A 14,153-nucleotide genomic window follows, 5' to 3' on the forward strand; every position below is an offset into this window, starting at 1 on the left:
TACTCTGAATGGGGAGAGCTTTAGAAGTGATACAAAGTATCTGTTCAACTGATTGCTAACACGATTCAGCATTCTACCGAGAGCGGCACACAAGGACGGCCTCACTTACAGCTGAGAGCCGCGGATCACGTCGGCTCCACGATTCCAACTATTTCGGTTCTACTAAGAGCTGCACACAAGGACGGCCTCACATACAGCTGAGAGCCGTGGACTACGTCGGCTCCACGATTCCAATTATTTCGCCTGCATACAGATAAGTCTGTTTTTGTTTATTATGGGATAATACGGACACATGAATATCCCTATAGCTGTGTTAAGTAACATCGAGGTTCCATATTTTCCATCATTGGCTAAACGGCAGGTGCAAGATTATAGCCGTGGGGAATGGTTCCGGTTATCCCTCTATTATACAGCTAACAACAGCGAATATATGTTATATTGATGCCGACGTGGGAGCTGCATAATATAAGAACATCAGAGTGTATAGATGTGAATTTATATGATGCTTGCTTTTACACATTGATAAATAAGTCTGAATGTTAATCTACATTATTTATCTGTGAACCACAGAATCGTAATACTCTTATCCGGTCATCTGGATACTACTGACTATCTTATGTGTGGCTCTATATCCACCACGGATATCTGTGGCACCGGACTGATTCAATCTTACGGAACTACTCCAGATGCTCATTTTTTGATATATATAGCTACAATGGAGACAGCTGTCTTATATACTTGGTGACATAGTAGCGCTATCATCTCATTTTATGAGCTCTACATACTTTTATACATCACAGTGCACTGTGACTTATTTACTGTGGGGTAGTTACATCTATATATAGTGCCATGTAGTAATATAGGTTTTTATATGTTTTATTGAATAAATATTTTGTCAGATTATTCGTGACTCAGACCACATTTTTCCATTGTGTCAGATAGGTTTATAGCGCTGCTTTTTTTTTTTTACATTTCTGAGTTGATGCGACAGTGCATTTCCTAGTAGCGGCTGCCGCATGGAGACAAACAATACTGTCCTCTTAGTAAGAGTGGGGGAGCCACATTTGGGTGTGAGCACCCATATTAAAGGTGGGAAGGACCCTAAAAGAGAAGAGGTGGTTGCAGCGTGCAGTAGTGTGGCTGCATATGCAGAAGGGAGGAGTCCCCAAGCCCAGAGAATGGGAGAACCCGACATGTATAAAGAGAACCCCTAGTGAGAGAGGTGAAAATTTGCATGGAAGCACCCTCAGGAGAGGGCTGTTGCAGAGAGGCAGCATTGTGTGTAAAGGATGGGGTAAGAAAACACAGTGAAGAAAGTGTCAGAGTTTAAGGAAGAAATTCCCCTTGCAGAGGAGGGGTGAGTAGGGCTGAGAGTACTCTTGAGAGCAAGTGTCAGACCCAAAGCATGTGAAGTATTGTGGAGATGGTGCCCGAGAAGCGGGCGAAGGTGCCCGCCATCGCTATGCCCCTGGAGGGGCTGAAGATGTGCCTGGCGCCCGGGGAGGGGATGAAGAGTCCCCTGGTAGCTGAGCCCTGCAAGCGGGTGAAGAAAGAAGAGGAGAAGTACTTACCCGTCCATCGATCCAGCGGCGGTGAGTATGACTTTCTTCCTGCAGGTCCCGTGCGCGGGGGAAGGATGAGCCAATCAGGGCTCATCTTTCCCCGCTGGCCAATCAGCGGCCGGATGCGCGAGCCAATCGCGGCTCGCGCCCGGCCATTCAAAAGATTGGCGCCGACGCGAGCCAATCAGCGCTCGCGCCGGCTGATGACGTCACGCCGGCGACTATATAAGTCTCCGGGTGGCGCCATTTTGCCAGAAGTCCGTCGGCGGAGAAGAAGGAGGACGTCTCTGCAAGACGTCCCGCAACAAGACCAGCGGCGGCAGGGGGCCCTTGTAAGGGCCGTGAGCTACCCTGCCGCCCGAAGACTCCAATCAAGCAGAGATCGTCGGCGGGGAGCCCTTGTAAGGGCTGAGAGCGCCCCCGTCAAGCAGCCCTCAACAGCGCCGAAGAGGAGAAGAGGCGCCGCCGGCTGGAGGGTCTGGAAGACCCGGAGAAGGAAGCAGAAGACAGCGTGGCAAGTTGAGTATCCTGCGCAGAGCAGGTAAGTATACTCAACGTTAAATTCGGGTACTAGGCCCGTGGCACGCTAAATTAGGGGCACAAGGCCCAGGGACCTGGGCACTAGGCCCCAACGAAGTTAGTGGGCCAGTAGGCCATAGAATTGATGATAAAGGGGACAAGCCCCTATTAGTTAGACAGGGGCGTGAGAGCCCAGGTACAAGGGCACAAGGCCCTTAGGTAGTTAGTGGCCTAGAGGCCATAGGAAGGCCAGAGGGCCTGGTTAGGGGCTAGTAGCCCGTAGGCTATTAAGGGCACAAGGCCCTCAGTCAGTTAGGGAGGCCACAGGCCTTAGGCAGGGGCTAGGACCCCTAGGTAGTAGGGCACAAGGCCCTAGTTAGTGGGCTCAGAGCCCTGAGGTAGAGAGGGGGCTGAGGCCCATGAAACAGAGCAGAAGGCTCTGTGTGTAGCTGGGCAGAGACCCATGGTGTGTAGGGCATAAGGCCCTGGTGGTGTGTGGTAGAGGCGTGGGAGCCTCGTGAGTGTAGGCGCGGTCCTGTGTGAGGTGAGCACACGTGGTTAGGAGGTACAGTAGAGCGTAGGCTCCTGTGGTGCTGTAGCAACCTGCTGGTTGGCTAGCAGCGGTGTGTTCGGGTAAGTAGCGTGCAAGGTACTGTACACTGTATTTATTCTGTCTGTGCGGCGAGTATAGTTTACATTACGGTATTTTGGGGTGTGCTACATAACTGTGTCCAGGGGCAAGACGTCAGGCCCCCATTAAAGGTAGGCTCTTGTTCCTGTGGTTTTCCTGTGCTAACCCGTGTTGTGGGGACAAGCATAGTTACCAGCATACACATAGTCAGGGGAGAACACACGTAGTTTCCCTGTCCCTTAGGTCCCCGGGGTCACACTGGTACCCAGAGGGGGTGGCTGAGTGAATCGGTGGCAGTGCAGCACACCTTGAGGCAGTTCCAGGGGCGGCCGTGGTTCTGATCAAGGGTCCTCAAGGCCGGTTCCGTGCAGGTGGACCTGTGGTTCCGGACGTAGGGACGCGTGTGAGATACCCGAGTACAGGCAGTCGGGCGGTTCAGTTCGATCGGCTGTTCCGTGCGGCAGTCGGCCCGCGGGTTAGTGTGCTGTCCTACTGAGCCTCAGCCGGGCTTAAAGAACCGGTCCTTAGGGTCCGTGGGTGACCCCTAGCAAGAAGGCAGCTTCTTGGTACGACCTGGGTAGGGGGTTAGGAACCGCCCTCCGGTTTAGGCTGTGAACACCGGCTGGTGTTCCCCGTAGTGTGTAAGTGAGCAGTTCCGTTAGTGCACCACACCTAGTTAGTCCTAGTGTTTTGACTAGTTGCGTTGCCGACCATTAGAACGTTGTTAGGGTCGGGTCGCTGTTGCAGTCAGTCCAGTTTTGTGGGTGCCATCTTAGTCTCACGGAGAGCGTAGAGGGAGGCTGTGTGTTCTTGTCATCCGCAGGAGTCGGGAAGGTGCAGGAGAACCGGATCGGAAGTGGGAGTGTCCCGGTGAGTATCACGCTCGATTCCCCCTTTCGGTTAGGCCCTCACCGGCAGGTGTGTGAGGTACTTGAGGCGGGATTAGTCCTCGGATTAGTCTTGGCCTTCAGTGCCTGTAGTCCCCCGCGTCTTGGCAAGAACAAAGTGAGGAGGCGGCAAGGAGCTTGGAATGACTGTGCCCTTGTTCTTTGCCGTAGTCTCGGACAGCCCTTACCTGGTAGGCACGGCCGTAATCCCTGTCTCTATCTTAGAGGGACGTGATTGGAGGTGACTGCGGCTGCGGATCTGCTGGGATTGGATCGCAGCTGGGAAATAGGAAGCGGACTGGAGGTGACCATCGTTTTCAAGGTGAGTTCTTTTGTGTTGCGTCTGTCCCTGTCTTTCCCCGCAGGGGGCGTTACAGTATCACCCCTGCAGAAGAGTGAGATGCAGTTGGGAGTACATGTAAAATGTGTCAGAACTGCAGAATAAAAGAAGATGCCCTAGATGCGGGAATGGGCTTATTAACATCTTGAGATACTATTAAAAACTGTGCAGGAAAAGACAGGAGATACATATATATGAACTGTACATATCTATATATCAATAGCATAAGTACGACTTTTATGAGTGACTTATTTCTATGATGCCTGATGTCTGAGCAGGGCATATCATATACCAAGGTTATTAAGGGTCTTGGTCTGTAGATTTGCATAAAAATATTGGAGTTGTAATCGGTTGCATCGTCTGAGTTATTTTGCAAAATGTCCGCCGGCCACTTACAACTATGCATTACCAAATCTGAAAAATGTGACTGTTGGTAATACACCTGTGCACCTGCTAGATGCTCTGGAGCATGTGACCTGATGGGTGGTCTGGAAACTGTGACAGTTATTTGCATCCACATATATCAGCACATCTTGTGGGGAACATCTTTAGTTCCTTTAGTATAGTGATTGATAATATATTTATTTATTCACTATCCTCTGTTGATATTGTACATATAAAGTAGTGTATAATAATGATATTGAATTCTGTAATTTAGTAATTACATTTCATTTTAATTTAAGGAGGTCACCAGTGGGTTTCTCTAATTTACTTTATTCCTGCAACCAATTAAGATTGTGGTGGATTGAAGAGTAATGTAAATAAATAGTTGTTTTTATTAAACATAGAAATGGTCTGGCACCCAAATTATTCTGACCTTTATTGCACTGCACTACGACGTGACATCACCTGTGTCACACCACCTTCAAAGAGACTTTGTTGAACAAAAATCATGCATGGGCGGGGGACCCCCTGGTCATTTACAATTTACACCCATGCCTATGAGCTAGCCAGGGCTAGAGAAGGAGGTGCATTGCCTAACCTGAGCACCTCACACTACACACAGTGACAGGGGTTACATAATAATTACATATAAAGGGGTTATGTAAGTTATTTATATTTATATTTATGGTTATAAGTATGTGAAGCAAACTGCTTTCTCCATTTACGTACTTAATAAACACTGCGGCCAACTTGCATGCATGAAAGTTTCACTGTCAGTTCTTGCTGACTTACAGGTATGTCATTGTGTTTGTATAGGAGAAGAGCGGAATGCTGCACATTCATGGAAATAAGTGAGTCATTCTATGTAGTGTAAAGAAAAAACAGGCACTATAACCAATAACAACCAAACAAATTCTGTCATTTGTTTAGTGCAACTCTAAAAATGAAACAAAAAATGGAAACATCTTGATATTGTTTGGTATAGGTTACAGCAACTTTATCCTATTTAGTTTTGACAAATATCTTCAGCTGCAGGAGCAACCAAGGGTCAAGGTGAAATCTCTTGAAACCATTTTCAATAAGTGAAATGAAGGACTCATAGCCATTGCTTGATAGTATGTCTGTATATTTTTCTCTCCAGTCTGTCCATGTTTCCCCCCCAAAATATCATATATATTGTAAGCTCCTAGAGACAGACCTCCCTTTTCCGCTAGTTGCTGCTCCATTAATTCAACATATATCCTACATGTTTCACTTTGTTTGTAACATGCAATGTCATAACATGCTGAATACACTGATATAGATATAATAATCATACATACATCACTGTTGGAGGAATCTTGGTAGATCTCAGGAAATATTATCAAAAGTGAATAAAAAGCATATTATTTTATCACTACAATATAGCGTAACAGTTACACAGACATGTTTACAGCTTATCTGCATATCTATTAGGACCACTCTGGAATAATTGTTGGTGTTTCTATTTGCCATCAATGTTCTGCTGTTTACTCTGCATTGTTAGACTTTTAGGATACAGTACTTATACATTATTGAAGCAAAGAGATTTTTTGTACAGATGCAAAAGCAAAATGTCTTAAAGGAAAAGATGTCAACTTGCTCCAATTACTCAACTTCACAAACATTTCTAGTTATTTCCACTATGTGGCCATTACTGTAAGTTAACTGCCAGAGATTACCTGCACGATTGGTTTGCTGATCTCCAACCTGCAAACAAAAAAAATAATTGTTAGAGGCTCTGAAACTTGCTTAAAACCAGAGCATTCTAATGAAACATTTAGTTATAGGTACAAATAAGTCCTCCACTTGTGAGTGAAAGTCTTACCCCTGTGAGCTGAATATTGATCTCCACTTGTCAAGTTCAGAAATTTTGGTTGTTATTTCCTCTAACTCCATTGGTTTGCGGCCAGGTTCTCTTTCTGAAGTTCTTTTATCCATCGGAAGCTGAAGGGAACATAAAAATATAGATGAAATTGGTCCTCCTTTTATAAGGGATATCAAAGACTGATAATGCATCAACAACAAAGACCAGCCTGAAACCTACTGACAAAGTGTCACCATTCTGAATGGGATTTTATGTCAGCACCTCCTGATTAAAGTTTTATCAGAGTTGGACATACCTGTCTGGCTTTTTTTTGCCTGTGGTTTAAATTTAGTTCATCAACAAAATCCATGTTTAGATTTGGTCTGGTATTACATATCTGTTTCCCCATGGCTTGAATAATTTAAGAGAGCGAATTGTTCAATGTTCAAGGTCCTGAATAAATGTTTTTGAGTCTTATTATAGATCCTGTTTTCTCACTGCTACAAAAAGGGAGATGCAGATTGAGCGGTTTGATATCAGAGATTACCCATTCACTGTTGTAACCTAGACCTATGCCATATAATTAAGTAAAAAAAGAAAAGAAAAGATAATGCACAATGATGTCAAATAATGTGCATAATGAAGACGTCATCATATAGCAAAGCATAATAAAAATGTTATATTGCGCAAAAATGAATGTATTATTCAGTGCAATGGCTAATAAATCCAAAGGTCCAGGGAGCAACCCTAAAAGTACTGTGGTCCTACTGCTAGTTGGTTATATGGACTTCCTGTAACTGCATCTCAGATACTGTGCTCACCTCAAAATTATGCAGATTTTCCTAAAACTTCGTCAAGAAGAGGACTACACATCCCCCTCACCTAAAGATAGCCCAAATTATGTTTCCCTCTTCTGTTTATATGTCCTGTTGGGATGTAGTCATTCTGATGATGTTGAATCTGGCAACAGTCAGACCTACGACAGATTCAGGGTATTGACATGGTTAAAATGGCAACATTGTGACTGTCAATAGGTAGTAATATCGATATTGAATCGGCAATGCCAGTTTACCCGCTAGTGAGAAATAGTTAATACTAGAATAAAAAACATAGCATACATAAATTTAAAAAAAGCGTGATCCCACCTGTGATGATTATGTAGTACATCTAATGACTGATTGTTATTTTCTTTTGAATTCATGTATGACAATGTGTATATTTTATGTAACCTCTCAAAGTATGTTTTGTTGACTGACCTAAGTGACCTGTGCAATTAACAAAGAGTCTTTTGAAACAAGCCAGAAAGATTAAGGATCTTGGGGGAGTTTGAAGCCCCAAAGTTGTAAACCATCTAGCCACTCAAAGCAGATGAGAGGTGAGAGATTCTCTGAGGTGCCCAAACATATATCTTAGTGATAGATAATTTACCTTGGAAAGCTATGTGTCATTTTGGGAATCAATCTGACTTAATTAAAAGTGTAATTGCTAAGGTGGGGGTGAAGAGCCTGTAGGAAGGGTTTAAAATCTTCTGCTTTAGACATTATATCATGAATTTTCATGGGGGAGTCTATCAAGACTGAAATGTCCCATCTTCTTCCATTGTGTTCTCACACACACATCAAGTCTACCTAGTAAGTAGTACTCTGATTTTATTTCATATTTTATTTTCTGAAACTCATTTGTGTAAACCTATTGTATGTCTTTTTGTTAATTTTTGTAAATAAACCTTGGAAACATTTTTTAGATTAAATAGATTTAATCTAGTGTATTCTCTGTGATGCTTTGTGAACTTACGAAGCCCAGGGAGGCTCATGCTACATGTGTATGTGATTTAAGTATGAAACATTAATAAGTGGTTCTTGTGAACATAAGGACACCATAATAAATCCTTTGTGGTGGCAGAAAAGGTGTATTTATTGCTAAGTGACTAAGGTGACGCTAGTCACGGCCAGCTGTTCAGATTGCTGCATGTGGGACAGGCTGGGCTTTCGTGACACCCCCTCCCCCCCAAACAGATTAACTCTAGTGCTACCAGCTTAGACTGGTACTAACAAATTCGGGGGACAAAAAGCATGGAGTCACCCAGATTTGACTAGTACCAGTACTAGGCTACTTTTTAGGTGCAACTACTAGATCGAGGAATATCATTTTAAGCACTGGACTTTTCTTTTAGGTTCAAGATGCTAGCTTGAAGGATTTAATTTTAAGGACATGACTTTTCTTATAGATTGAAGATGCTAGATCGCAGGATATAGTTTTATGGACATGGACAAGCATGGATTACAGATGAAGAACCTGGTTGTTGGTGAGTATTAGAGAGGTGAGTGTTTTCCATTTATTTCTAATAACTATTTTGTGCCGACGGGTCCGATGGCTGTATTGTTGGCGGGTGAGCCGGCAAATCTGCTGGCATTGCCGTTTGTATGTCGACATTGTGACAGTCGACATTACTACCTATCAACAGTCACAGTGTCATAATTTTAGTCATGTCAACACACTTGATCTGGCGACTGTCTGACTGTCGACAGATTCAGCGTCACCAGATCTTACCCAACCTGTACAGTTTTGTATACTGTCATCATTTGTATTTTCTAAAATATTCTCTGAAAGAACTGTAGCCACAGTGGTAAGACTGATCCCACAAAGCCTCAAGAGCTGGCTCTTCAGTTGCAGGTACCAGGACTATGTATGCTGAGGACCAGCCAGACTCCATGCAGGTCAGCACAGAGTTTAGAATCCTGCAAAAAGCATCTTACAATTTAATCGAGGGATGACACCATCGCTATCTACATCAGTAGTGATTAGACCCCTTTATTATGTGCAGACTCAGAGCCTAAAAGTTAAATGAACAGAGTACCTATCCAGCCCCCAGGAGATAAACTCTGCCAATCTAGAAAGGGGATTTTCCATCCTGCCCCCAGAAGCCATCCCTGTGGGAACTGGAGCAGGGTTAAAAGTGCAGTTATCGGAAGCATTGATAGTTCTTCTTGAAGGTGCTTGGCCTCTGGAAATTTAGCTGCCAGAACTGGCTGAGGACTAAGGATTGGGCTGCATTGGCTGCAGTTAAAGTTTCCACCAGGCTGCTGAAGCTTTGAGGCTGAGAAAAGGATTACAACCATCGGACATTTTCTTCTTCCTACCCGAATCCTGAGAGCCCTTGGGAAGGTGAGTGCCCTCCAAAAGCTGGGTGACACTTGTAGTGGACAGTGGCCTTGCTGACAGTACATTCATGGCAAAAAAAATTGAAAATGTCACAAGTATTGGTTTTCAAAAAGTTTTCTGCTTCACTGTTTTTAGACATTTTTGTCAGATGTTGCTATGGTATACTGAAGTAAAATTACAAGTATTTCAAGTGTCAAAGGCTTTTATTGACAATTACATTACAAGTTTATGCAAAGAGTCAATATTTGCAGTGTTGACCCCTCTTTTTAAGACCTCTGCAATTCGTCCTGACATGCTGTCAGTCAACTTCTGGGCCACAAACTGACTGATGACCGCCCATTCTTGCCAATCAATGCTTGGAGTTTGTAAAAATTTGTGGATTTTTGTTTGTCCATCTGCTTCTTCAGGATTGACCACAAGTTCTCAATTGGATTAAGATCTGGGGAGTTTCCTGGTCGTGGACCCAAAATTTTGATGTTTGATCCCCGAGCCACTTAGTTATCACTTTTGCCTTATGGCAGGTCACCCAATCATGCTGAAAAAAGCATTTGTTCGTCACCAAACTGTTCTTGTATGGTTGAGAGAAGAAGCGCTTGGAGGATAGTTTGGTAAATTCTTTATTCATATCTGTGCTTTTAGGCAAAATCTTGAGTGAGCCCACTCCCTTGGCTGAGAAGCAACCCCACACATGAATGGTCTCAGGATGCTTTACTGTTGGCAGGACACAGGACTGATGGTAGCGCTCACCTTTCCTTCTATGGACAAGCATTTTTCCAGATGCCCCAAACAATCTGAATCAGAGAAAATGACTTTACCCCAGTCCTCAGCAGTCCAATCGCTGTACCTTTGGCAGAATATCAGTCTGTCCCTAATGTTTTTCCTGGAGAGAAGTGGCTCCTTTACTGGCCTTCTTGACATCAGGCCATCCTCCAAAGTCTTTGCCTCACTGTGCATGCAGATGCACTCACACCGGCATACCGCCATTCCTGTGCAAACTCTGCACTGGTGGTGCCCCGATCCGATGTTTCTGGCACTTGCTGGACGTTCTTGAGCTCCCTGAAACCTTCTTCACAACTATTGAACCTCTCTCCTTGAAGTTCTTGATCATCCGATAAATGGTTGATTTAGGTGCAATCTTACTAGCAGCAATATCCTTGCCTGTGAATCCCTTTTTGTGCAAAGCAATGATGACTGCAAATGTTTCCTTGCAGATAACCATGGTTATCAGAGGAAGAACAATGATTTCAAGCACCACCCTCCATTTAAAGCTTCCAGTTTGTTATTCTAACTCATTAAGCATGACAGAGTGATCTCCAGCCTTGTCCTCATCAACACTCTCACCTGTGTTAATGAGAGAATCACTGATCTTATATCAGCTGGTCCTTTTGTGGCAGGCCTGAAAAGCAGTGGACATGTTGTTTTTGGGATAAAGCTCATTGTCATGGCAAACAGGGACTTTGAAATTAATTGCAATTCACCTGATCACTCTTTATGACATTCTGGAATATATTCAAATTGCCATCATAAAAACTGAGGCAGCAGACTTTGTGAAAAATAATATTTGTGACATTCTCAAAACTTTTGGCCAGGACTGTAGGAGCAAGCAAATCCTGAGTACATCGGATCATGTATGGGATGGGATGAACCAGGGATTGGCTTTAGGAGATCATTCACTGTAATATATAGTTTTCCTTTTCAGTTATATTCTAGTATTATATTGTGATTGTTTAACCCTTGCTTAACCCTTTCATAAAAGTGTTATAGCTCTGATGGTGAATTGGGTCAAATAAACATAACACTTACTTAGTCAGATATTAGCCTGGATGCGAAAAGACTTATCCACACTTATGGTAGTGGGGCAGATGATGGGAGTTATTGCTTGTTAACTCCGGTGTAGGTGCCAAGGTATCGAGAATCCTCACATAAGCAATGCAATATTGTATCATTAAGGGTGTGTTATATACAAAAAGTTGATGGGAAGAACATTTGAGAGAAGACACCTGGGCGGATTAATTCTAACCAGCATTATTAGTTCATCACTGTGTTGAAACTCAGTGCAGCCTTTCTTCCTCCAGGAATGGTAACAAAGGTTATCAGCAATGCTTTGCTCCCTGGCTGCTACTGCTAAAATAAATACCTGTAGCCTTGCTTTTATTCAAATCTGTCATAGCTGTGATAATGCCTGCTGAACACAATAACATAGCAACAAAGGCCTGCACGCCGAAGACTTCTCATATTCCACCTCCCCTTCTCTGTTATCATTCATCAAGTTCTGAAAGCGTCTAAGCGTTTAGCAATATGAAACCTAAACAAATTTCACAGCACATTGACTATCCTTATCTGCCTGTGTTATAAAGTTTCAGAATGTTTGCTATATTTACTGTACATTAAATATGTTATTATATGATTAATTTAAAAATTTGGATAAATATAATTCATTTCACTGACACAAGTTTAAACGATGATGTTGTTATTTTAACATAGCAATAGGTGAACAGATAATTGTGTTATAATTCGCACAATGGTCGTCTGTCACTAATATCCAGAGACAGTCCCGGGTTTTAGAGTTTGGTGCCTGGAAATGTTTAGAAGCAGTTACCACTATCTATTCTTATTATTTAGTCCTTAATTATTGAAAAAGAGCATATAAGATGCAAAAGGCCATAATCTGTCCACCTATGCTGCCAGGTAAATGGTTTAATACTATGAATTTGTTTTATATGGTGGTGTATGAATTAGTACAAAGCTGCATTCAAGAAAATAATGAGAACTGAAGGGTGTAAGAAAACAGCGGAAAAATTACTGCTTAATAGGAGAAAGTTATACATTTACTTATATTACATACAATTAAAATGTTTTTCTTAAATTAAATACATTACCTACATACAACAGAGACAGACATCTGCTGACTGAACAAGTTCTCATGTGATTTCAGCTTAACAAAATACTTCTTGCCTCACTGATCTCACTGTTAAAATGACTGGCTATCAATTCACTAGGACAGGGTTTCCCAAACTCAGTCCTCAGGGCTCCCTAACAGTGCAGGTTTTCTGGATCACATGTGACATAATTAGGACCATCTGTGGATCTGTTACAATGTGTCAGTCAGTAATGAATACACCTGTGCTCCAGCAATGAGATATGGAAAACATGCACTGTTAGGGAGCCCTGAGGACTGGGTTTGGGAAACACTACACTAGGATCTAATTATTATTATTATTATTATTATTATTATTATCTTAGTAATATAGCATGGACATGTTCTGCAGCACTTTACTGTACAGATAATTTCATACCTTGCCCACTCTCCCAGAATGGCCGTGACACTTCCAAATTCCAGATAGTGCTCCCACTAGAGCAGGCCACTAACTATTCAAGAGGGCAGTGTGGGGGCCTCCATGAAGCGATTCGTGGTAGATCACATCATTTTGGTCCCACCCCCTGTGGCAAAATGATGCTTTTGCCAAACGATGCAAAATCATTGAGCCCTGCTCCCTTCTGTCCTCACACTTCACCTCCCCTCCGGGATCTCCCAGAGCGAAACATTTAAAACTTGGTAAGTGTGGTCACTTGTGGAAAATGCTATGAGCGCTGAAGAAACACCATCACTCTGCAATACTTCCGGCTATCGCTGACTGGAACTGATATTGCTATTTCCAGTTTCCAAAAGCAGGGGAAATTGAGTTCACTATTGAGCTAAGTTTTTAAGTCCTATCTTCGCCTAAAAGAGATGACCGTTCCTTTTCTGGGTAAATCCCAAAACTGGTGGTTAGCACCCAAGTGCCCGGAAACAGATACTTTTTTCCTGGCTCTTGCATCAAAGTAGCTTGCTAGAGTGATTTGCACCATGGACCAGTTGAGTGAGGTGTTGTTACGCCTCTCAGGAGATTTCTAACAGCCAGTGTTAGCACTGGCCTTCCCAAGGAGTGGAGTCTAACGAACCCCCCGATCCTCACCAAGTACCGCCGCAAGGCAAAATGGATTTTGCTGCCGGAGGTCCGCAGGTCACAGCCCTTAGGTTAGCCCACTGACATGATAGGTGATAGACAGTTGGTAAGAGAACAAGGCAGCACCAGGGAGAGCGAACTCTGTAGTGGTAGTGTAGTACAGCGAGGCAAAGTAGGATTTAGTTAGCTGAAGTGGTACAGCACACACAGAAGAATCCTAAGCTGTATTCAGAGGAACACCGGGACAGAAACACTGACGAAACACTGCAAACAGAAGAGAAGCTGGGTCAGAAACACTGGATCGGCGACAGCAGGGTGGTCAGTATGGATAGCCAGGTCAGATACACAGGGGCACAGGCAGCAGAATGGATGTCCAGTAGCAGAGGTCTAACAAGTCAATAGGTCATACACAGGGAAACACCAAAAAGTAGCACAAGGATACACAAGGAGAGCCAGACACCAAGTGGTAACTTGTTGCTCTGACACAGCCGCAGTGTCAAAGTGAGCTTTATATACTCTGCAGGTTTGAATATGTCGCCTCCCAGCCATGTGGCTGGGAGAGTTGGGCTTCAGCTGCAGGTGGTTAGACTTCCCACCCTGATGTAAGGGGTAGAAAGTTGCAGAAATTGAGTCTCTGCATGATGGAAAGTATAAAGCCAGGGCCCTCACTATTTTAGGCTCTTGGCCGTGTCATTACTCTCCTAATAAATTCTTGAGCGTTTGCTAAGATTATATTATAATCTGTATGAAACTATTTGGATTTATATTGCAAAACCATTTTAAATAAGATTTGGAGTTTGTATTTATATCGGCACAGATTTGGAATAACATTTGGACTTTGAATTCAGATTTACTAAACTTGGCAAGACGGCTGAATATTACTAAGCCTTGTTTGT

The 14,153-nt window shown here is 43.3% G+C and overlaps 1 protein-coding gene across 1 annotated transcript in view; it reads right to left on the reverse strand.

Moving 5' to 3' along the window:
- Positions 1-14,153, reverse strand: part of MINDY4B (MINDY family member 4B) — a 59,070-nt gene that overhangs the window by 41,018 nt on the left and 3,899 nt on the right. Inside the window, exons 2-3 of the mRNA XM_075201968.1 lie at positions 6,170-6,288; positions 6,024-6,051 (exon numbers count right to left, since the gene is read on the reverse strand). Coding sequence (XP_075058069.1) covers positions 6,024-6,051; positions 6,170-6,288 — 147 coding nt within the window. The remainder of the gene's footprint in view (positions 1-6,023; positions 6,052-6,169; positions 6,289-14,153) is intronic.

Source organism: Mixophyes fleayi, chromosome 3 (assembly GCF_038048845.1).
Source record: "Mixophyes fleayi isolate aMixFle1 chromosome 3, aMixFle1.hap1, whole genome shotgun sequence".
In the NCBI taxonomy this organism is placed as follows: Eukaryota; Metazoa; Chordata; class Amphibia; order Anura; family Limnodynastidae; genus Mixophyes; species Mixophyes fleayi.